The 25405-nt window shown below is 35.0% G+C and overlaps 1 protein-coding gene across 1 annotated transcript; it reads right to left on the bottom strand.

Annotated features, from left to right (window-relative positions):
- Positions 1-1315: 1315 nt before the first annotated feature.
- Positions 1316-23733, bottom strand: LOC148938438 (uncharacterized). The gene is made up of 5 exons (XM_089107790.1): positions 23712-23733; positions 21073-21243; positions 7595-7753; positions 4880-5014; positions 1316-1443 (listed from the first exon to the last, which is right to left on the bottom strand). The coding sequence occupies exons 1-5, from the start codon at positions 23731-23733 to the stop codon at positions 1316-1318; spliced, it is 615 nt and encodes a 204-aa protein (XP_088963916.1).
- Positions 23734-25405: the final 1672 nt, after the last annotated feature.

The following is a 25405-nucleotide window of genomic DNA, read 5'->3' as shown; positions in this document are numbered from 1 at the left end:
TGCCGTTGCTGATCCCCATTCCATGACCGGCAGTGCTGATCTTCTCAACAGATGAACACCAATTTCTCGAGTGTGTGTCAGCTAGCCACTCAATCTTCTGTTCTTCGAGTTATTATTGGGTTCTAAGGAAAATTAATTTTATCTTTGAATCATCTTTTTAATCTCCAATTGCTTTCAAAACTGATAGACCATTTCGTTCTTTTATCAGTTTGAGAATGTCTCAAGTCTTTAATCACTTATACAAAATTTATTCAAAGATCAACAGACTCAGAATTTTTCTCTTTGGAAAAGTTTATTTTCCACAGAGGAGGGAAGTGGATTTCCCCGCATTATTTGAAGAAATGATCAAACATTAAACAAACAAAAGACAAGTTTTATCAACTGAAATGTATGAGTAGTATTCAAACTTGAAAGAACAGAAATTGTTCTGTATATGAGAGGGGCTGTTCCCTCCTCGATACTTCGCTTATTATGCTAAAGTTTGACGTTTGTCCCAGTTGCTTAAGACTGCCTCATGAAACATAAGGGTTGGGCCATTCGATTAGAATCAGAAGGTTTTTTAAAGATACTGAAAACTTCAAGATTAAGAGCAAGGGATTGAGATGTGGGCAACCCCTTTGTCTATGGTGCTATTTTTGTTCGTTTCAATTTTGCTCCTTACTATGAGTTGAAGAAAGTTTTTTTTTTATTTAATTCACTGAAGGTTATGCATATTCCTCATAAATGATTTACGATTCAAAAATGATTAATTATCTTAAAAAATGATTTAAACAATCTCTTTAAGAGACTGCTTATTATTAGCTGAATTAAGTTAATAAATGTGTACTAGTAGAAATAAGTATTAAAAAAGGTTGCTAGCTTACATTAACAGTGTTAATGTGCTATGTTGTTAAACCTTGTGAATTTTGTGGGCCATTCGATTTGAATCAGAAGGTACTGTACAAAAGGTACTGTTTAAAGGTACTGTTTTAAAGGTACCATATATTTTATTGTTGTTAGTTTTTCTGTTGAATAAAATACATTCAATGTCCCCCCCCCAACATGGGGGAACCAAACTGTTTTCTATTTTTTGGTTGTTTTACAATCCTGTATTGTAGACTGTTGCTTCATTATGGTTGAACCCTCTCCCCCACCCCTCAGGTTATACATTGGCACAATGTATATATATTTTTTTAGACCAGCGCACTGTAACGAAAGAGCTGTCGTAGAAGCTTCGAAAAGGGCTCATTCGATTGGAAATACGAAAAGGACTAAATTTTAGTATTTTAAACTAATCTTAGTATAAAAATTTTTCTCTTTTCATTCCAGTAAGCAGTCATTCACTAAACTTGATTTGAAATTTAACAACAGATTCCACAGTGTTGAATTGAAAAGCGTTTGGCGAATTCCGTATATCTGGAAGCTCGAGAATAAAGCTTAGAACTATAGCGTCTATATTGCTTTCTGAATCAAGATAGAAATATGTGTATTGTTTTCCTGATTTAACTTTCCTGACAGATTAAGCTTTTAAAACAAGCAGAAAATGGACTGACATTGTGTAAACTGCTGATCCAATATTTTTAATTTAGAACATTTATTTATTGAAAATATTAGGCTCGGACAAATTACGAGATTCATTTGTGCTGGTGAATTAAACAGCTTTTGTTTGTACGTAGAACAATTTGTTTTTCAATATAAAACTAGAGGTGCATAACAAGTCCTATTGGGCTTTAATAATAGAGACGAAACCAGTTTTGAGGTTAGATATAAATATAATATTTTATTACCTGACAAAATCAAACAAAAGAGACAGAGTACATAAAAATACAAGAAAAAGACAAATATACGACAAAATACAAGTTTTAGACACAATGTGATACTCACTAGCAAGAAAAGACTAGTTAAACCATAGAGAAAACAAAAACACTGAGTTCAAGTGGCGAAGGATTTCATACCACGGATGTCTTTTAACATTATTATTGAACTTTGAGATCTGATTAAGAATGGCTGATCTCGGGTCTCCTATATTATAATTCCTAATAAGAAAAGAATTTCGGGACCAAATCGGGAGACGAAGTAGAAACTTGGCATACTTAAAGAAAACAGATCGAAGTTTACGTTTATCGCTCTCAGAAAAAAATTCTACAAAAAGGACTCACATACAAAAAGTGGGGGAGTGCAATTGCATTATAAAGGCGAGCTGAAACTTTTCTGTTGAACCTCAACTTATTCGAAACAATTTTACATTATGCAAAACCAATTCGCTTCTGTAGATGGTCGATAAGCAATCAACGGGTTGCTTTTAGAGTTGAACCGATAGGAAGGCCAAGGTAAGTAATGAACTGGACCGGCTTAACATTTGTTTTTCCAAGAGCAATCTTAAAACCATAGGGGACTGATTTCCAGTTAAAAAGCAGGATTTCTAACTTTTCTGCGTTAAACTCTAATCCGAGCTGCTTATAATCATTCTGAAGAATGTTAAAGTTTCCTCTATACATTTATGTATCATTTATTTATTATTGTTATTTTTTTGGTTTGTTTGTTTTATACCAGACACTTTATAGAAGGAGCTGTCGTAGAAACTTCAAAAAGGAGTGATTAGAAATTGTCCTTTTTGATAATCAAAAGTGATTGGAAGGCAACCAGCCCCCCACGCCCATCATTTCCCTTACACATCCAATTTAAATTTTGTGATACCCATTTTTTTCTGCGTATTTGTAAGTTCTGGAACTCCTATTGTGAGGGTGACCACCCCCCCCCCCGTCTCCCCCCTCAGAGCCCTTGGCGAATGGGTTTTAAGTTATGTCCTGTGAGTATATAAGGATTTTATAGATATATTTTTAAAGATCAAATAACAAGGCTATTGAGGTTGAAACAAGCCGTCAAAGCCTGGGGTAAAGGATTTTAAGTTATGCCCTGTGAGTATAAAAGGTTTTTTGTAGATCATAAAACAAGGCTATTGGGTTTGAAACAAACTATCGAAGCCTGGGACAAAGGATTTTAAGTTATGTCCTGGGGGAATTTAAGGTTTTTATGGAAAGAATAGTTGTATAGACGTTAGAGGAGTCTCATTTGGTTGAAAATTGGAAGTTATAGTTTCCTTTTAAGAGTCAAAGGTGATGGAGGGCAACTATCCCCCCTTACCCCGACTACCCCTCTTCACCAAATGCATCTGACTGAAACTGAGATAGCCATTTTGTGGAAAGTTTTTATGGAAAGGATAGTTGTATAGACTTTAGAGGAATTTCATTTGGTTGAAAATTGAAAGTTATAGTTTCCTTTTAAGAGTAGGACATTAAGCCCCCCCCCCCCCCCCTTCCACGCCAATCATTTCCCCCGAAACATCCAATCAAACGTTAAGATAGCAATTTTTATTCAGCGTAATTGAAGGGTCCCAACATTACGTCTGTGAGGATGACAACCAGCCCTCAGGGAAAGGATTGTAAACAAAGCCCAAGGGGAATACAAGTTTTTTACAGAAAGGGTGGTCGTATATACTTCAGCAGGGTCTCATTGGAAAGGTTATCAGAAGTTTAGTGCTCTTTAAGAGTCAAAGTGATCAGAAGGTAGTTCCTTCGAGGTTTATTATAATATTCTTAGCCTTAGCAGTACCCGCTACAGAAGTAGTAGTCTGTCGTGCAAAAAGTGGGGTAGCAATGCTACATGGCAGTTTTCAAATTTCTTGGCAGAAAATACGATTTTTACATGTAAAAATAATTTTTGCTAAGAAAAAAGCTGTAAAAACACAACACAAGCACTATGCAAAAAGTTGGGTAGCACAGTAGCAAGGCTACTTGGTAGTTTTCATGGCCAAGTAAAATTTGTTGGCAGATTTGGTCTGAAAAAACCAGTGCTTCTACTATCCCCAAAATTTTCGGGGATTTCCCCAAAAATTTGCCTCCTCGAAAAAAAGTTCCTAAAAATCAATCGTTTAGGGTTACCACCCCTAGTGATTTATCACTAGTGACAATACACTCCTAGACAGCCAGCTTTAGTAGCCCCCCGCCTCTTATTAAACATCCCTAATAGGCTAGCTGTATCTGAAAATGTTTTTAAGACCCAAAGCAAAGATTGAGGTCTAAGCCATTTGTCTCTGATTTTCCTGTAGCCTGCTGGTATTGGTGTGATATAGGGACAAATCCCTGCTTTTCATTCAAAAAAATGTTACACTTCTTACCTCAACTTGAGGTAACTTCATGTAAGAGGGGTTTTAAGCTCTTTTCAAAATCCTAAACAATTATCTATTAGCCTATTTCAAGCCATCGTTCTGTAAAATTTGTATAATTTTAAAGAGATACTTTTGATTTCGACTAGATATTATATTTAAGGGATTTCGGGGTCTTTTTTAAAATTCCAAGAAATAGGTTGTTTAATAAAACATTTTAGGTAAAATGAATTTTAAAAAAAATATTATTTTTGAATGAGCATTTACAGATAAATGATCTTCACGAGACAGCTGAATCTTTTGGTAGCGACGGGTTAGTTTACCACCGAAACCGCTTGACAAATATAATCAAGACTATCATTTATTATTGAAAACTGATAATACACTACAAAAGGGAGTTTTCTCTCATTTTAAATAGTTCTGAAGAAAAAAGAAAGTCCCTAATTGAAAAAAAAACAAGCCAGTCATTATGTTTAACGCAATAATTTATGTCATTGTAAGTTGAATTCTATACTTGTTTATCTTTAATCTTGTTTGAGTTGAATCATGTTCGGAAGAAAATTAGCGTTTAGCAGAAAAAATAAGAAAATATCAGTGTATTAATTAGCTTCAGCTTCTAAAAAATAGAAATAAAAATTAACCGATAGAAAATCAATCTACTATTATTCCTAGGAACAAAATTTTTCTCGTTTGTTATTAAAAATTGATTCAATAACCATGTTTGTATAATTATACCTTCGTGGTTGCAATCCACTTCCAAGGAAATCCTAGGTGAAAAAGCGTCAGGGAAATTTTGATGTTCTGGTGAAAGAGAAGAATTTGAAGTTTCCATTAGGGTTTCAGCAGCACTTTTTGAAGGACATTCAACACCTACAATAACAAACAAGAATAAAAAACTTCAAATGCAATAAAAATACTATCTTAACAAATTACTCAGAAACAAAGAAGCTCCAAAACCAAAGAAAGCAACAAAAACAGATAGCAAAATTTAAAAAGGTCGTAAAACGAGAGCTTCGAACAAACTCAAGAGTGATAATCTATACGTTACATCAATAAATCCAGTTAATTACCTCCTTTTTCACAAATTTCAATATTGAAATACTTTATTAAGCGTTTCTTAGTTAAGAAAAAGAGAACAGAAAATTTGAATATGCAATTAATCAGACTTCAAGTTTATCCGAATTTAGTCAGTGATAGCAAAGCGTAGTTAACTTTTTCACAAGGTTAGAAACATGGTTGCTGAAAGAACAGTTAATACTGAAAGTCAAAGCAAGAATAATTGCAGTTGAAGTGGTAGAGAACCAGGGTTCAGGACAAGCTACGTCCCGTTTAAGTGTATTAAAGAGCATCACCTTTGTTTTGTTCGCGTGTATTTGAAGTCTATTATTCCTGGACTGATAAGGGAAACTGTCTTTTAATTCACCTTGGAACTGGGGTATTGCTTGAGATTTATCTACGAGAAATTTGAGCAAGGCGGACAGATCATCGACGTGTTTAAAGCGTTCATCAAAGTCAAAGAGAACGTGGTTGATCAGTCAAGAACAGTAAGGCAGCCAGCTTGGTACCTTGGGGAGCTTTTTCAGCGGTATTTCAGCCAATTTAGAGTTGAGATCTCTGGCAAAAAGCGCAAAATACACGCTGGTTAAGGCTTCTGAGGAAATCGACTATCAACACCAGAGTCTGTTTTTTAGCCCTTATTTGCTTCAGGTTTTGCACAGGAGTGACATGGAAGATGAAATCGAAAGCTTTACAGTAATCAGCGAGCAGGAGGTCTATTATGGTGTTTCCCCTGTCTTGCCATTCAGTTATCAGGAGATAGAGATACACAAGGTAATGGGTAGGGCTTATTCTTTTCAAACACCCATACTGGAAAGGGTCTAGAAAAGGGTTGATGCATTTCTCCAGGATGTGGTGCACACGAATAGTTCTGCAGGAGTAGTGAAGTTAGTGAATCGACTTCGAGATTGATGATTGTGTATACTAAACTGCCGATATGTGTAATATTGAACTATGTATATATATATAATTGTAAATATCTTAACAAGGGAAATTCATCAAGAGCCTTAATTTTGGTTTTATGCAAATGACATCGCGTAGTAAAAATTACAATGACGTCATATACGTAAAAAAATACAATGGCGTCATATATTATTTCGTAAGATTAAAGTAAAAAGCTAATATTAAACTGAATGATCAAATGTTCACTCTCTGAGTATATCCAGGCGTAAGTGGGAAGAGAAGGGGAGGAAAAATTATAAGAAAATCACAAATGTGATATATAGAAAGGTTTCAATAAATAATTTTCTCGTCTAGCTTTCTCCATGTTGTAGGTCTACCTTTCTCCATATCATTTGCTAAGAATTTTACATTATTTATCTATTAGAATAGAATTTAATTTAGAATTTATTTATAAAGCATTGCTGTATAAATTCTGAAGAAAAAGAAAGTCCCTGCTTAAAAAAAACAAGTGCCTAACAAGCCAGTCACTATGTTTAATGCAATAATTAATATACTTTTAAGTTTAATTCTTTACTTGTTTTTTTCAGTTTGTTTTGAAGATTTTCTCTTAAGCTGCATCATGTTAGTCATATTCGGGAGGTGTTTTGCAGAAAAAATTACAAATAAATCAGCAAAGAAAAAAAAATCCCCCTCTACTTCGCTAGCGTAACTTTATAATTACTTAAAAGAAAGTTGTTAGATTAAAGTTGAGTCTCAAGACCTACTTTTAGTCTTCCACTGTTTCAGTACTTTGCCTTTTCAATTCCTTTGATGCACTTGCCTACGAGTCAATTGCAAACACAAGCCTTATTATATAGTTTTGGCAATACTATTCAAATTCTAACAACGTGAAGAATGTTTGTTAGGCAGGTAAAATCTTTCGACAAAATTATCCCTAATCAACCTGAATTTTAAAGTACCACTTTTAGTTCCAAATATACATTCATCATTTCTATCCAGTTCAAGTGAGTTTAACTCATATGCTGTATTCAATGAAATACCTAGAGGTCGATTTTGATGCTCAGATGACAGAATATAACTAGAAATTTCTCTCATAGTTTCAGTATCAATTGATAAAGCAGCTTCAGCTTCTAAAAATAAAAAGGATTAACAGATAGAAAATCAATCTATAATAACATTGTCTGAATAATTTACCTAGAAATAATGAAACCCAGAGAGCATACAAATATCAGTCTATAAACTTATAAAATTAGATAAAACAAGAGGTTTGAATAAATTCAAAAGTGATTGTTACAATCATATTTGATTGTTACGAGCCTGATTCCACGAATTTAGAGTTTTATTCACAGATTTTCATATCTTGAGGTTCATGAATAGAAACAGATTTATATTCACTCAAGAAAAAAATGGCAAATTAATTGGCATTTTTTCAACAAAATTTTTCCTTTCTCATTAAAAGTTGATTCAACAAGAATGTTCGTTTAATTTTACCTTCGTCAGCACTATCCACTTCCGGGGAATCAGATTCTAGAGGTGCTATGGAAATCCTGGGTGAAACACCCTTAGAGATATTTTGATGTTCTGGTGATAGGGAAGAATTTGAAGTTTCTATTAGGGTTTCGGCAGCACTTGTTGAAGGACCTTCAACACCTAAAATAAGAAACAAAAATAATAATAAGAAAAAAACCTAAATTGCTATAAAAATACAATCTCAATAGACTACTAACAAAAATGAAATTCCAAAACTCAAGGAAGAACAAAAAAGACAGCAAAACTTAAAAGGGGGGTAAAACGAGTGCCTCGAACAAACTCAAAAGGGATAATCCAAACATTACATTAATAAACTTCGCGAATTACCGCAAATTACTTTTTCAGAAATTTTAACATCAAAATACTTTAAAAAGTGTTCCTCTGTTAAGAAAAAGAAATCAGGAAAATTTGAATTTGCAATTAATCAAACTTTTGTTCAAACGAACAAGAACTATTAGATATTGTTTGATCCAAGCAGAACAACTTCCAAGAGTTTGCTGATGTTTTGAGCTAGACAACAACAGATAAAGCACAAAAAAGACCCACAAAATTGACCTCTTCTTTTATCTGATTGGATTCAACAATAGCAGTACCAACATTAAAATCCTTTTATTTCATAAAATATTTTCTTTGACACATATTAATGTTATTTTTAGATTAACCAAAGCTTTTTATGCCTATACCAAACAATAAAAATAAAGGATTGAACTAACAGTTGAAAAGTAATGTTAGATTAATGGTTTCAGTTAGACCCCGGCGCCAAGCCGAAGAGGGAAGACTGGTGGCAGCGGGGCCAAAAATAGCAGCGGCGGCGCCTCTCCGGCACGCCACCGGTAAGGTGTCTGCGGCGTGGTGCAGGTAAGATGTCGGTGGCACGATCAATGTTGACCGCAAACATTAATGTTTTCATCAGTCTTTCTCAAACCACAGCTTAAATTAACAAATTTACTTTCTCTACTCATTGACAGTACACTTTCACAGGATACTCCACCTAGTAGCTACTGGTAGAAACCAAACTGTCATATTTGCCATGTAACCAAACTGTCACATGGCAAAAATCTCACCTCCCTTCACTCTCCCTTTTGTATTTTTTCAAAGCAGCCATAAAATGTTCTATAGAATCCGTCTCTGCTTTAAATTAAAAAAAAATAATTAAATTTTTGGCATCGCTGATTTAAATAAAAAATTCCAATATATTATCATTTAAATATAATACTTCCCTACCCCACCCCCCTCTGGATACCACCTTGATAGAATAACGTCTCTACTTTAAATAAAAAAAATAACTTTTTGTCACCTCTGCTTTCAATAAAAAAATTCAAGGTACTATAAATTAAATATAATAGACAGGGTTATACAAAAAAAATTAGACAGGGTTACGTGCGCGCACGTAACCCCGTCTAAATTGTATTGTTTTTTTCATAATTTCCTGAATTAAATTTATTGGTACTTTTAAATTATTTTCAATAATAGTGTAAATATCATTTGACTTGGTACTTCGAAATTATTTTCTACAATAGCGTAACTATCATGTGACTTGGTACTTTGAAATTATTTTCTACAATAGCGTAACTATCATGTGACTTGGTACTTTGAAACTATTTTCAATAATAGCGTAACTATCATGTGACTTGGTACTTTGAAATTATTTTCTACAAGAGCGTAACTATCATGTGACTTGGTACTTTGAAATTATTTTCTATAATAGCGTAACTATCATGTGCCTTGGTACTTTGAAATTATTTTCTATAATAGCGTAACTATCATTTGACTTGGTAATTTGATATTATTTTCTAAAATATCTTCACTATCATGTGACTTTGTACTTTTGAAATTATTTTCTAAAATATCGTAACTATCTTGTTACTTGGCGCTTTGAAATTATATTCTATAATAGAGTATATATCACGTGACTTGGTACTCTAAAATTATTTTCTATAATAGCGTAAGTATCATGTGACTTTGTACTTTGAAATTATTTTCTACAAAATCGTAACTATCATGTGACATTTTAGTTTGAAATGATTTTCTATCCTCATGATTATATCAATATTCTCTGTTCATTTAAAATACTTATTATTATGTCGTAACTATCAAGTGACAAGTTGATTAAATTCTATGTCTTATAATTTCATAGAAGTAATTTGTCAGCTCGCTTGTACCATTTTATATACTTAAGCGCAACTGACCATGTGCATGTTCCTTTGAAATTTTATTATACAAAAGCGTATCTATAATTTGAATTAGTACTTTGAAATTATTTTCTAAAATGGCGTAACTATCATGTGACATGGTACTTTGAAATTATTTTCTATAATAACGTAACTATAATGTGAGTTGGTACTTTGAAATTATTTTCTACAAAAGCGTAGCTACCATGTGACATGGTACTTTGAACTTATTTTCTGTAATAGCATAACTATCATGTGACATGGTACTTTGAAACTATTTTATAAAATAGCGTAACTATCATGTGACTTGGTACTTTGAACTTATTTTATACAATAGCGTAACTATCATGTGACTTGGTATTTTGAAATTATTTTCTACAATAGAGTAACTATAATGTGAATTTGTACTTTGAAATTATTTTATATAATAAAGTAACTATCATGTGACTTGGTACTTTGAATTTATTTTCTATAATAGCGTAATATCAAGTAACTTGGTAATTTATAATTATTTTCTACACAATTGTAACTATCATGTGTGTTGGTACTTTGAAATTATTGTATACAAAAGAATAAATATCGATTGGCCTGTTACTTTGATATTATTTTCTAAAATAGCGTACATCTAATTTGAGTTGGTACTTTAAATTCATGTTTTGTAATAACTAAAGTATCCTCTGACTTGGCACATTGAAATTATTTTATTTAATAGTTTAACTATCATGTGCGTTGATAATTTGAAATAATTTTCTAAAAAATTTTAATTATTCTTTGACCTTGTAGTTTGAAATAATTTTATACACTAGCGAAAATATCATGTGAGATGGTACTTTGAAAATATTTTTTAAAATGTCGTAACTATCCTGTGACTTGGTACTTTGAATTTACTTTCTATAAGAGCCTAACAGTCATGTGACATCGTCCTTTTAAATAATTTTATAGAATAGCGTAACTATTATGTGACAGGGTACTTTGAAATTATTTTCTACAATAGCGTAACTATCATGTGACTTGGTAATTTGAAATTATTTTCTACAATATATTAACTATCATGTGACATGGCACTTTGAAATTATTTTCTATAATAACCTAACTGTAATTTGATTTGGTACTTTGAAATTATTTTCTACAAAAGCGTAACTATCATGTGACTTAGAACTTTGAAATTATTTTCTACAATAACGTAACTATAATGTGAATTGGTATTTTTAAATTATTTTCTACAAAAGAGTAACTATCATTTGACATGGTACTTTGAAATTATATTCTACATAAGCGTAACTATCATGGGACTCGGTAATTTGAAATTATTTTCTAAAAAAGTTTAACTATCATATGATATGGTACTTTGAAATTATTTTCTAAAAAATCGTAACTATCATGTAACTTGGTACTTTGAAGTTATTTTCTACAACAGTGTAACTATCATGTGAATTGGCACTTTGAAATTATTTTCTACAATAGAGTAACTATCATGTGAATTGGTACTTTAAAATTATTTTCTACAAAAGCGTAACTATCATGTGACTGAGTAGTTTGAAATTATTTTACACAATAGCGTAACTATAATGTAACTTGGTAATTAGAAATTATTTTCTACAATATCGTGACTATAATGTAACTTGGTACTTTTAAATTTTTCTCTACAATACAGTAACTATCATTTGACTTGGTACTTTGAAATTATTTTCTATAATAACGTAACTATCATGTGACTTGGTACTTTGAAATTATTTTCTATAATAGCGTAACTATCGTGTGACTTGGTACTTTGAAATTATTTTCTATAATAGCGTAACTATAATGTGACTTGGTACTTTGAAATTATTTTCTACAAAAGTGTAACTATCATGTGACTTGGTACTTTGAAATTATTTTCTATAATAGCATAACTATCATGTGACTTGGTACTTTGAAATTATTTTCTATAATAGCGTAAATATCATGTGACATGGTACTTTGAAATTTTTTTATACAAAAGCTTAACTATCATGTGACTTGATACTTTGAATTTATTTTCTATGATAGAATAACTATCATATGACTTCGTACTTTAAAATTATTTTATACAATAGCGTAGATATTATGTGACTTGGTACTTTCAAATTATTTTCTACAAAAGCGTAACTATCATGTGACTTGGTACTTTGAAAGTATTTTCTACAATAGCATAACTATCAAGTGACATGGTACTTTGAAATTATTTTCTACAATATCTTAACTGTCATGTTTCTTCGTACTTTTAATTGAATTTCTAAAATAGTTTAACTATCATTTGACATGTCACTTTGAAATTATTCTCTACAATAACGTAACTACAATGATACTTTGTACTTTTGAATTTATTTCTAAAAAATAGTAACTATCATGTGAATTGGTACTTTGAAATTATTTTATACAATAGCGTAACTTTCATGTGAATTTGTACTTTAAAATTATTTTCTACAATAGCGTAACTATCAAGTGACTTGGTACTTTGAAATTATTTTCTACAATAGCATAGCTATAATTTGAGGTGGTACTTTGAAATTATTTTATACAATAGCTTAACTATCATGTGACATGGTACTTTGAAATAATTTTCTACAAAAGCGTAACTACAATGTGACAGGATAGTTTGAAATTATTTTCAACAAAAGCGTAACTATAATGTAACGTGGTAATTCTAAATTATTATCTAGAAAAGCGTAAATATAAGTTGAGTTGGTAATTTGACATTATTTTCTAAAAAAGCTTAACTATAATGTGACTTGTTACTTTGAAATTATTTTCTACAATAACTTAACTATATTGTGACTTGGTGCTTTTAAATTATTTTATACAATAGAGTAACTATCATGGGATTTGGTACTTTGAAATTATTTTCTTAAATAACTCAACTATTATGTGACTTGGTACTTTGAAATTATTTTCTACAATAGCTCGTGTTTAACAAAAAAAAAACAACAACAAAGGAATTATTTACTGACCTTTAGTTTTTGTGATTTTAAAAGTTCCGCTTTTATTTCAGCCAATCGTGTTTAACAAAAAAAAAGGAATTATTTACTGACCTTGAGTTGTGATTTTAAGAGTTCCGCTTTTATTTCAGCCAATTGTATTTAACAAAAAAAAAAAACTTTTCAGACATTTCTTGTTAAAACTTTATTTTAAAATAATTACTCCGGGGTTTCGAAATCAATTAATGCCAGAGTACAGCACTATAACTAGTCTAAGACATCCACTCTGTCTTTGCCCAACCCCAAAAAAAATACATTTCAGACATTTCTTTTTAAAACTTTATTTTAAACTAATTCATCCGGGTTTTCGAAAGCAATTCATGCCAGAGTACAGCACTATAACTAGTCTAAGACATCCACTGTGGCATAGCTCCAACCCCAAAAAAATACTTTTCAGACTTTTCTTGTTAAAACTTTATTTTCAACTCATTAATCCTGGTTTTTCTCAAGCCATTCATGCCCGAGTACAGCACTATACCTAGTCTAAGACATCCCCGCTGTCATTTGCCCCCCCCCCCTAAAAAATACTTTTCATAAATTTATTGTTAAAAAATTATTTCATCTAATTCATCCGGGTTTTCTAAAGCAATTCATGCCAGAGTACAGCACTATATCTAGTCTAAGACATCCACTCTGTCATTGCCCCCCCTCCCAAAAAAAATACTTTTCAGAAATTTCTTGTTAAAACTTTATTTCAACTAATTCATCCAGGTTTTCGAAAGCAATTCATGCCATAGTACATCACTATATCTACTCTAAGACATCCACTCTGTCATGGCTTCTCATCCCCCAAAAAAATACTTTTCAGACATTTCTTGTTAAAACTTTATTTTCAACTAATTCATTTGGGTTTTTCACAAGCAATTCGTACCACAGCACGATGCCTAGTCTAAGACACCCACGCGGTCATCGCCCTCCCCCCCCAACAAAAATAATTTTCAGACACTTATTGTTATTACTTTATTTTCAGCTTGTTCATCTGGGTTTTCGAAAGCCATTCATGACAGAGGACAACACTATACCTACTCTCGGACATCCACTCTGTCATCGCGCACACCCCCCTAAAAAAAAATACTGTTCAGAAATTTCCTGTTAAACTTTATTTTAAACTAATTAATTTTGTTTTTTAAAAAGAAATCCTTACATCGGTACAGCACACTCACTAGTCTAAGAAAACAACTCTGTCATCGCTCCATTCCCCCAAAAAATAATTTTCAGACATTTCTTGTTAAAACTTTTTCTGAGGGGGAAGGAGGGGCCTCTGAGCCTTGCCGTTGATGCAGATCCCTTTTTTTTTTGATCTTGATTATTTTTGGCTTTCCCTCCATAATTGACCCCCCCCCCCTCCCCTGCCCTCAGAAAAGGAGGTACGACAGGCCACTGGGCCTCTCCCGTGAGGTAGAAGCCTTTTATTTTCGATTCTGAGTATTTTTGGTTTTCCCTCCAAAATTGACCCCCCCCTCCACTGCCCTCAGAAATGGGGGAACGAAGGGCCTCTGAGCCTTCCCCTTGAGGCAGATCCCATTTATTTTCGATTCTGAGTATTTTTGGTTTTCACTAAAAAATTTACCCCCCCCTCCCCTGCCCTCAGAAATGGGGGAACGAAGGGCCTCTGAGCCTTCCCCTTGAGGCAGATCCCGTTTATTTTCGATTCTGAGTATTTTTGGTTTTCCCTCCAAAATTGACCCCCCCTCACTTGTCCTCAGAAATGAGGGAACGAAGGGCCTCTGAGCCTTCCCCTTGAGGCAGATCCCATTTATTTTCGATTCTGAGTATTTTTGGTTTTTCCCTCCAAAATTGACCCCCCCCCCCTCCCTTGCCCTCAGAAATGGGGGAACTATGGGTCTCTGAGCCTTCCCCTTGAGGCATATTCCATTTATTTTTGATTCTGATTTTTTTTTGGTTTCCCTTCAAAATTGACCCCCCCCCTCCCCCGCCCTCAGAAAGGGAGGGACGAAGGTCCTCGGAGCCTTCGCCTTGAGGCCGCTCCCGTTTATTTTTGATTCTGAGTATTTTTGGTTTTCCCTCCAAAATTGACCCCCCCTGCTCTCAGAAATGAGGGAACGAAGGGAACATTAAACTATTTTAAACTGACAACACTGTCCAAACATCACATGTGTATTATACAGTACACAATCACCCCATCTCCCCCAAAACACTTTTCAGCCATTTTTAGTTAAAAATTTCTATTCCAATTCGCAAATATCATTACCCCTTTTTAAACGTCAATCAAACAATTCTGATTGTAGTGTCCAAGTTTTTAATAACAAAGCCTACACACATGTACACACTATGCTTTAAAAAAACCAGTCTGGTTGAAAAACTTGGAGTTGAAATAAATTTGTGCGGGGAATCTCCCGTTCATACTGCTATCTTTTTTGCAATGTTCAGGAACAGGCGGGGAATCCCCACTCTTTTAGAATGGTACCAACAGGACATAAGCAAATAGCACGTAGTTTCATGACGTGTTTAATCACGTGTAGAGGTCCCATTGAATAACAATGGAAGGAACATAAGCCCTTAGAATAACATGGAGATTGCTATACGTCTAAGCAAAATGGTACCTCTTACCCTACTAACGCAAGCAAATAACATGGTCCTATAGCTGCAAGCAAATAACATGGTCCTATAGCTGCAAGCAAATAACATGGTCCTATAGCTGCAAGCAAATAACTCGGGAATTCCTATACACGCAAGAAAATAAAATGGTAATTCCTATACACGCAAGCAAATATCATGGTCCTATAGCTGCAAGCAAATAACAAGGTCCTATAGCTGCAAGCAATTAACAAGGGAATTCATATACACGGATGCAAATTACATGTGACTACATCTCCAAGCAAGCAAATAACCTGGTTATATAGCAGCAATCAAATAACAGTGTCCTATAGCTGCACGCAATTAACATTGGACTTCCTATACAAGCAACAAAATAACATGGTACTATAACTGCAAGCAAATAACATCGGAATTACTATACACGCAAGCAAATAACATGGGAATTCCTATACACGCAAGCAAATAACATGGGAATTCCTGTACACGCAAGCAAATAACATGGGAATTCCTATACACGCAACCAAATAACATCGTCCTAAAGCTGCAAGCAAATAACATGGGAATTCCTATACACGCAAGCAAATAACATGGGAATTCCTATACACGCAAGCAAATAACATGGGAATTCCTATACACGCAAGCAAATAACATGGTCATATAGCTGCAAGGAAAAATCATGGGAATTCCTATACACTCAAGCACATAACATTGGAAGTCCTAGGCACGCAAGCAAATAACATGGGAATTCCTATTCAAGCAAGAAAATAACCTTGTCCTATAGCTGTTAGCAAATAACATGGGAATTCCTATACACGCAAGCAAATAACATGGGAATTCCTATACACGCAAGCAAATAACATGGGAATTCCTATACACGCAAGCAAATAACATGGTCCTATAGCTGCAAGCAAATAACATGGGAATTCCTAAAGAATTTCAAGGACGAATAAAAAACGGATGTTGACTCGAAAAACCAGTTTGCTTAAGTTATATAATTATGACCATACTCTCAAAACATATTTGACCACATTATGCCTTGCTAAATAACCAGTCTGGTAATCTGCCTTGGAAAGGTGCCAAGGAACGTAAAGAACATAGAGGGAGCAAAGTATAACTTAGCACAGGAAGGAACATAAAGGGAGCAAAGTATAACATAGATCCCTACTGATATGGCAGATTAAATCGAACGCTTTACGGTAATCAGCGAGAAGTAGGTCTACTATGATGTTTCCCCTGTCTAGCCATTCAGTTATCAGGTGATAAGAGACGCACAAGGTATCTCAGCAAGCTGGTAGTCCGAAAGGTTAGCTGTGAGACTTTCGACATCTGTTTCGGGGAGTGGTAACTAAGTCGAATATATATTTGCGAAGACTTTGTTCACTTCAGCTGACGATAGAAAAGTTCCATCGTCTTTTTGTACCTTCAGGTCACTGCTAACACTCTTACTAGATAGCCGCTTGACCTGTGAGTGCCATTTTTGGGGGTTAGCCGTCAGAAGTGGAGACACTTTATCGTGAACGTATTCTCTCTGAGCCGCCTGTTAACTTTCACAATGTTGTTACGGAGTTTCTTCGCAGCAATGGTTTGACCACTCGCTTGCAGCTCGCAGCGGGTCGTGATTAGGGTCTTAAGTTCCTTTGTTATCAAAGGCTTTCCTAACCGTCTCCCAAAAGAACAAATAGACTCCTTAGTCATGGGTTGAGTTAAACATTTCTTCTTGGGTCTGGGGAAAGTAGTCTTAACTTGCCACAAAATGATGAAGTGATCAGAGCTTTGCAGAGGACCAAGGGAACGGGGAGGGAGGTAATAGTCAGAAAGGTTGGTAAGTAAGAGATCCAGTGTACTACCACTTTGATTGGTGGGAATTTTCACAACCTGCTGCAAGTCGAGCATGCCGGACACCCATTGTTGGTGAGTTTGATTGAAATCACCAGTAACTACGAACGCAGGAGCAGCGTACTGACGGCACACTTTGATAATAAACATTTGTAGATAATGTATCAGGTCTTTTCCGTTCTTAGCAGTTTCAGGATAGTACACAACAGCGAGTATAAGACCCGAAAATCATACAGAGGGAAAGTTCAGCTCGCATTCAGCCTATATCACTTCATGACAAGTGTCCGTAGGTTGGCTTAACAGCTTGCACGGGATGTCTTGCCGAATGTACAAGCCAACATCTCTCCCGCGGCGCTGCAAGTCTTGATTGTGTCTTGAATTAAAAAGGTTCGTATAACTGTTTATACGGCCTGTTTCGTCAGTAATGTCCCAGCATTCAGCAACAGCTGTAATCGGGCAGCTGGTCTGTTTGATCATAACTTCTAGCTCTTCTATCTTGTTGTTTAGAGACCTCGCGTTATATAGAGAGATACTAGGCAATCACGTTTTTCCTGTATATACTTCAGGTTTCAGGTAAGGTGGGTCGGAAGCAGTCATTATGACTGTTTTTTTACTCCATGGTAAAAGCAGAGGTGGAGGTCGTACGGAGGTGTATATTGAACTTTTGTTAGTATCCAAGGTCTCTTACTTCCATGAGGCTTCATCCTATTCTTCTCCTCTTTTCCCTCGTCGTCTAAATCTAGACTTTGAGCCGTTTAACGCAGATAGGTGGTGCTGGGACGAAGCAAAATGAATTAGCCTTGTGTAATGTGGCTTTTTCGAATAGAATCGTCATGATTTTTAGGGCTTGTTGGTCCTTTTGGGTTGCTTCTGGAGATGATTGCAGCATCTTCCAAGCTTACGCAGTAAGGGAAGCGTTGATCCCTGCTCACCTAATCCCTGTAATTTAAGGGATCTTAATCCCGGGAGGTACACCGGTAGTTAAGGCAGGTAAGCATGTTGTGTATAATCATACCTTTGCTTTGAAGGTAGCTTGCACCAATGGCCATTCATCCTGGAATAAGTTTCAACTGGAGGTCCCAAATTGGGGTTTAAGGTCTTTTGACCTTACCAAAGCGGTCCACTTGAGTCACTACAAAAAGAGCCTTTAAAGTTATCCTTTCGGACACATATGTAAGTTATGGATCGGCATTATCAGTCCTGCAACTACCATCCCTTCACGAACGTCGTTTTCGTTTGATCAGCAAATTTGGTCAATTTCTTCTTAGCAGTGAAAAACATAGAGAGATTCTACCACCAGTTATGAAGAATAAAATAAACACAAGGTCAGCTCAAAAAGTGAGACTGGAATTGCCTACTCCAAGAAAAAACCGTTTCGCCAATTCATTTGTTCCTTTTTACATGTCAGTCTTTAATAAGTTATAGTCTTGTGTTCTTTTTTCTTGTTTTCGTTGTAAGTACTAGCGCCATTTAGTTGGAATTTTTATTCTAAACTATGATTGCTAGTATAAATAAAACTATTCTATTTATACGGTTCGAAGAAAAGTGTCAACGAGAATTAAATCTCCACAAAAACAGAAGTGTAGAACAATGAAATATGCGGCTAAAGAGATGCCACAGAGAGAACAAGAAAATATGCAGTAAATAGATACGCAGCAGTGGAAATTACAAGCAATCGTTAGAAAGCGAGTATCGGAACGTGTCGAAAATGGAGTAAAAACAAAGAAATGTGCTGTTAGAAGACAAGCGACAGCAAAAGTCAGACCTAGTCAACAATGAAAGTGAAGAAGAAAGAAATATCAAACAGTTCGTGGTAACGAACTGTAAGTAAGGAGCGACCCGGCTCAATGGTAACCGAAACTGTAGAAAACGGAATTTTGATACCAATAGATACATCAAAACAATCAGATTTTAATGCTGATTTCAAATATACAAGTTTCATCAAGTTTAGTCCTACCCATCAAAAGTTACAAGCCTGGGAAAATTTGGCTGATTTTCGAAAAAAGGGAGAAAGACCCGGTAAAAGTTATAGAACCTTAATGAAAATCACACCATCATATTCAGCGTATGAGAGAACCCTACTGCGGAGGTTTTAAGCTCCTATCTACAAAAATGTGGAATTTTGCATTTTTGCCACAAGAAAGATCACGGATGTGTGTTTATTTGTTTGTTTGTTTTTTGTTTTTTTTCCCCAGGGGTGAACATATCGACCCAGTGGTCCTAGAATATCGTGGGAGGGCTCATTCAAAAGGAAATTAAAAGTTCTAGTGCTCTTTTTAAGTGACCAAAAAAATGGAGGGCAACTAGGCCCCCTCCCACGCTCATTTTTTCCCCAAAGTCACCCAATAAAAATTTTGAGACAGTATACAGACGTTTTCAGAGGGGATTTTTCCTGGTTGTGGGGGGGGGGAGTGGGTGGGGGGTTATGTGGGAGGATCTTACCATGAAGGAAGTTTTCATGGGAGAAGGAACATTGCTATGAAGGGGGCGCCGGATTTCCCAGCATTATTTAAATAAAGATCAGAAATTATATATAAAAAAAACAAGTTTTTTAACTGAAAGTAAGGAGCAACATCAAAAGTTAAAACGACAGAAAACATTACGTATATGATTGGGTTCATCCCCTAGTTAATACCTCGCTCTTTAAGCCAAAGATTATTTAGTACTTTCATAAGAGCTATTTATTGTAATTAACGGCATTTGTGATTAAGGGTCATTTTTAAAGAATTGTAACAAAATTCGAACTTTAGCTTAAAGAGCAAGGTATTGACTACGGGGCGAACCCCCTAATATACGTATTAAAATATAGGAATATAGAAGTTCGTTATGTAAGTTAATTCGTAAGTTACGTATATTTATTACTAATAAAAACGTTCGTAAATGAAATTCAACAAGTTTCCAGAAAGCCATTTAACCAAATAAAATTAAAATTAATATTCAAATTTTTTAATTATTCATGTACGGTGAGCCAAAATCAAAACCTGCATTAATGCAAAAACGTTCAAAAATTAAATAAAAAGAATTTTTTTTAACTGAAAGTAAGGAACGACGTTAAAACTTAAAACGAACAGAAATTATTCCGTATATGAAAGGGGCTGTCCCCTCCTCAACGCCTCGCTCTTTACGCTAAAGTTTGACTTTTAAAGTTTGACTGTTTTTTTTTAAACAATGAAAAACTTTAGCGTAAAGAGCGAGGCGTTGAGGAGGGGACAGCCCCTTTCATATACGGAATAATTTCTTTTCGTTTTAAGTTTTAACGTCGTTCCTTACTTTCAGTTAAAAAACTTGTTTTTCTATTTAATTACATTTAAAGAACAACGCAGTCGCAATCTTCGATGCCAAAAAAATGTGGCGCAAAACCCAGTAAAAACCTAAAAAGATGCTATAAACTACGCAACTATAAATTAAAAAATCATTGGGACCCTTCAACGTTCTATGGGTTCCCTGGGGAGCCCTACATTTTCCCGAAGAAAGAGTAGCAAAGAAACCTGTTCATTTGGAGGTTGCTACTTACAACGAGAATAAATATACAAAAGCTTACCACAAACCGAGTGCCGGGACCCGGCTTTGAAATTGGCTACATAGTTTTTTTCCTAACTGGATTTACTTCTTAATTCGGAAAGAAATATAAACACTATACGTCTGAGCTTTATTCTCTGGCTTTCAGATAGACGGAATTCGCCAAACACTTTTCAATCGACATTTTCAAAATTGTTGTTAAACTTCAAAACCGGTTTAGCAAATGCCTGCTTACCGGAATAAGATTAGAGAAAAGTTTCATATTAAAATTAGTTAAAAATACTAAAATTTAGTCCATCCACCCAAGCTAATTTATTGAAATATTCATGATTCTACAAACCGAATGTTTGAAATATACCTTCATTGTCAAAACCGGTGGGTTCCAATTCCTGGGTGTCAGCTTCCAATTTAAAGGGTCCTGCAATGCTGGGAAAAGAAGTCAAAGAAACAGCTTCAAGCTTAGGAGACAAACAAATGTTCGAAATATCAAAGAGCTCCTCACTCTCACTAGGTAAAGCATCTTCAACTTCTAAAACAAAACATGAATAAAAGGGATATAAGACAACAGCAAAGCTTTCTGAACAAATCCAACTGTTTTTCATTTTATAATTAACTTTAGAAACCCTTTCAAAGAAAAGTAAAGAGATACATTAATCCAAATATGAGCAAAAATGAAATAAAATATTTTTAAGTATAGAACTACCATAAATCACTGACTGCAAATAAATGAAATCCAAAACGAACTAAAATATTACCATTGTACATCAAACTCAAAACAGGGAGAAACTACCACAAAGAGGAGTGGGACTAAGTACATCTGTACCTTCTAGAGACCGGGGGATAATTTGTACTTTATTAGGAACAACTTTTACTTCGAGCAATGCTTTGATTTGTCATAGCATCAAAAGAAATTAAACCCCAATCATAACCTATATCACGGGGGAAAACATGAAAGTGAATTTACAATTTAATATATACTGATATTTAATACTGTGAGTCTTAATAACTTTGGAGGTATTAAAGTTAGAAACGTAAAAGATCTAAATTAATTTTTCATTTTTTTATTCTGGTTAGAAAATATTACATTTTCTTTGACTGTTAATGTATACATGGCAACTGTTCTTGGATACTCTTCTTTTAAACATTTTTTTTTTCAGGCAGTTAGCCCTAAGTTAGCTCTATTTCAGTAAAATGTTTGTTTTGAAGGCTTTATTGGAGCCTTTCATTAGCTTACTGGATGAGCTTTTTCTAAATGTTGCATTCATTTAAAAGCCTTCCTTCTTTTAACTTAGAGAATTCTATTTAACCTATTGTAATTTAAGTTCTTCATCAACCAGCAAATTCACCTATTTTCCCTTGGGAGATTCACCCTTTTCTCTTTCTTCTTTCACGAGTTGCGTCTGTTCAACTGGTTCAGTATAATAATAATATTAATTTATTTTTACTCTCTTTAAAAACATTAAAATACTAATAAAGGAGTATAAAGAAAAAAAGAAAATACACAAAAACAAACAACAAAAATACAACATAATTAAAAAAAAAAAAAAAAAAAAAAACAACGAAGAATGAGTTTATAAGAATGACCCAAAGGGGAGGCCAAGACAAACTTAAAATATATGAAGAACCATTTACGGATTAAAATGTGTTAAGTCTTGCTAAGAAACATCCAAACCGGCGTAATAAAAAATATGTCGGGCGCAAAAATAGCATTCTAGAACCTTACTTTAGGCAATTCTTATCAAATTAATCTTTTAATTTGGTGAGCATACCAGAGGTCTTACGAATTTTTTCTTGATAGCTTGAATAATAAGAGCTCGTGTATTCTTCATAGACGTTCTAAAAGGTAGTCCCAGATAATTTGACGCATCTATACTTGCGATTGAGAACGACCCGATTAGAAGACTCACTCGCTCCAGATTTTGAATTAAATACCATAAATTCGGTTCTAGGAGCCTCTTAGAAGAGACCTATATCAATAAGACTGGAATGAACAACATTAACGGCAAATTTTAATTAAATCAAGACCTTTAGCCAGCAGAACCATATCATCAGCATAAGATAGATGACTACTATCAATGAACCGGTCAATCAGGAAGGGAGGAATATTTCTAGTAGCTGTTTGGATATGGGCAAAGTTCACTACTTGCAGCCCTTCCTCCGGGAACTGTGGCGGGTCAATTTACACCTAAAGACATAGTTATTAGATTTTCCGACTATTCTGAACAAAATGGCTATCTGAAAATTTTGATCCAGTGACTTCGGAAAAAAAATGAGCGTGGGAGGGGGGCCTAGTTGTCCTCTAATTTTTTGGTCTTAGGGCCCTAGAACTTAAAAATGGCCCTAGAAATTTTGATTTCCGTTCGAATGAGCCCTCTCGCGATATTTTAGGACCACTGGGTCGATACGATCAACCCTGGGAAGAAATAAAAACAAATAAAAACGCATCCGTGATCTTTCTTCTGGCAGAGAAAAAAATTTACAAAATTCCACATTTTTGCATACAGGAACTTTAAATCTCTACAATAGGGTTATCTGATACGCTGAATCTGATGGTTTGATTTTCATTAAGATTCTATGACTTTAGAGGGTGTTTTCCTCCTTTTTCGAAAATAAGGCAAATATTCTCAGGTTCGTCACTTTTGATCGGTAACACTAAACATGATGAAATTTATATATTTGAAATCAGCATAGGTTTCTTGGTTAGGTTTACCTTAATTAGGTTTCTTGGATATTATTGAATGCCACGGCGAATCTATTATTTCAACTATTGTGCAAGGGTTCTGAAATGCCACAGTCATTTCGTTTCTTCCAGATGTCTGCTTCTCTTGATGAATAACGAAGAAGACCAGCGCTCAGCCAGCGACTTGCGAAGTTTTTAATTCATGAGTAGGACCGAATCTTTTGTAAATTCAAGTTGGGATTTGAGAAAGACTGATGAAAACATTAATGTTTGCGGTCAATATTGATCGCGCCGGCTGCGCACCGCCGATAACTCACTGGCAGCGGCGCGAAAAATCATCGGCGGCGCGCAGTCACTGCTATTTTTGGCCCCGCCGCCACCGGTCTTCCCTTATCGGCGCGGAGCCAGGGTCTAACTATCTCCGTGCATATATTAAAACTATCTTAGATAGTATAATAATACTGTCTTGACAATAGTAAAAACCATACGGATCCAATGTTTTACTAATATTATTATTTTTTTCCAGAGGCACTTCATATGGAAGGGGTCATCGTATAAACTTCAAAGGGGGGGACATTCGATTGGAAATCGAGAGTTCTAGTGCCCTTTTTAAGAGTCAAAAGTAATTGGAGGGCAACAAGCCCCCCGCCCCCACACTTTTCCCCCCAAAATACATCCGATAAAAATTTTGAGGTAGCCATTTTGTTAAAAATAGTTCAAAGATCATATAAAAAAAGCTTCAGGGTCCACACGACCCCCTAGGGCCCGGGGGCCGGCGTTGTAAGTTATGCCCTGGGCGCAAATATGGTTTTTAGAGAAGGATGCTGGTATAAACTTCAGAGACGGCTCATTTGACTGGAAATTAAAAGTTCTAGTTCACTTTTTCAGAGTCAAAAGATATCGGAGGGCAACTGCCCCCCCCCCGCTACGCCCTTTTTTCCCCAAATAAATCCGATAAAAATTTTGAGATAGAAATTTAGTCAAAAATAGTTCAAAGGTCAGATAACAAAACTCCGGTGTCGACAAAGCCCCCCAGGCCCAGGAGGCAGGCGTTGTAAGTTATGCCCTGGGGGCATATGTGGTTCTTATGGAAGGGATGCTCGCATAAACTTCAGAGGGCTAATTTAATCGGAAATTGAAAGTTGTAGTTCACTTTAAAGAGTCAAAAGTGATCGGAGGGCAGCTAGCCTCTCCCACCAATGCTCTTTTTCCCCCAAAATACATCAGATAAAAATTTTGATATAGGCATTTGGTTAAAAATAGATAAAACGTCAGATAACAAAAATTTTCAGTGACGATAGACCCCCCCAGGCCCAGGGGGTATGTGTTGTAAGTTATACCCTGGGGTGTATATGGTTCTTGTGGAAGGGATACTCGTATAAACTACAGGGAGGGCTCATTTGTTTGTAAAATGAAATTTCTAGTTCACTCTTTAAGAGTCAAAAGAGATCGGAGGGCAACTAGCCCCCCCCCCTTCCACGCCCTTTTCCCCCAAATGCATCAGATAAAAATTTTGAGATAGTAATGTTGTTAAAAATAGTTGAAAGGTTAGATAACGAAAACTGTGGTGTCAACACACCCCCCTCCCCCAGGGCCCGGGGGCAGTCATTGTAAGTTATGCCCCAGGGGAATATATGGTTCATATATGGTTCTATGGAAGGAATGCTAGTACAGACTTCAGAGAGGGCTTATTTGGTTGGAAATTGAAAGTTCTAGTTTATCTTTTAAAAGTCAAAAGAGATTTAAGGGCAACTAGCCCCCCCCCCTTTCGCCCTTTCCCCCCAAACCCCTCCATAAATATGACGTAGATAATTTCGGAGACCATACTGCCTTTTCATGACGATAAATAAAAGTTCAAAAAGGGATAAAATCCTTTTAATAGACAGTGATGATGATAACAGTCATAGAAACTCACAACAAACCAGATATTTCGGTCACATATGCAGTGACTGTCATCAGTTGTAAAACTCTTTTACTACTGATGTAAATTAAAAAATTTACTACTGATGAC

The sequence above is a fragment of the Artemia sp. Qi Xiang Cuo genome, unplaced genomic scaffold (genome assembly GCF_049724085.1).
Source record: "Artemia sp. Qi Xiang Cuo unplaced genomic scaffold, ASM4972408v1 HiC_scaffold_3290, whole genome shotgun sequence".
In the NCBI taxonomy this organism is placed as follows: domain Eukaryota; kingdom Metazoa; phylum Arthropoda; class Branchiopoda; order Anostraca; family Artemiidae; genus Artemia; species Artemia sp. Qi Xiang Cuo.
Note: the sequence above shows the minus strand (reverse complement) of the source record. Positions and strands in the feature narration are given on the sequence as shown.

Coding starts and splice junctions, on each gene's coding strand:
- LOC148938438 (XM_089107790.1), bottom strand. CDS start 23,733: ATGATTTTTCGCGCCGCTGCCA. Junction 21,244..23,711: donor GATTTTTCGCGCCGCTGCCA/GTGAGTTATCGG, acceptor GTTTTGTTTTAG/AAGTTGAAGATGCTTTACCT. Junction 5,015..7,594: donor AGTGGATAGTGCTGACGAAG/GTAAAATTAAAC, acceptor TTGTTATTGTAG/GTGTTGAATGTCCTTCAAAA.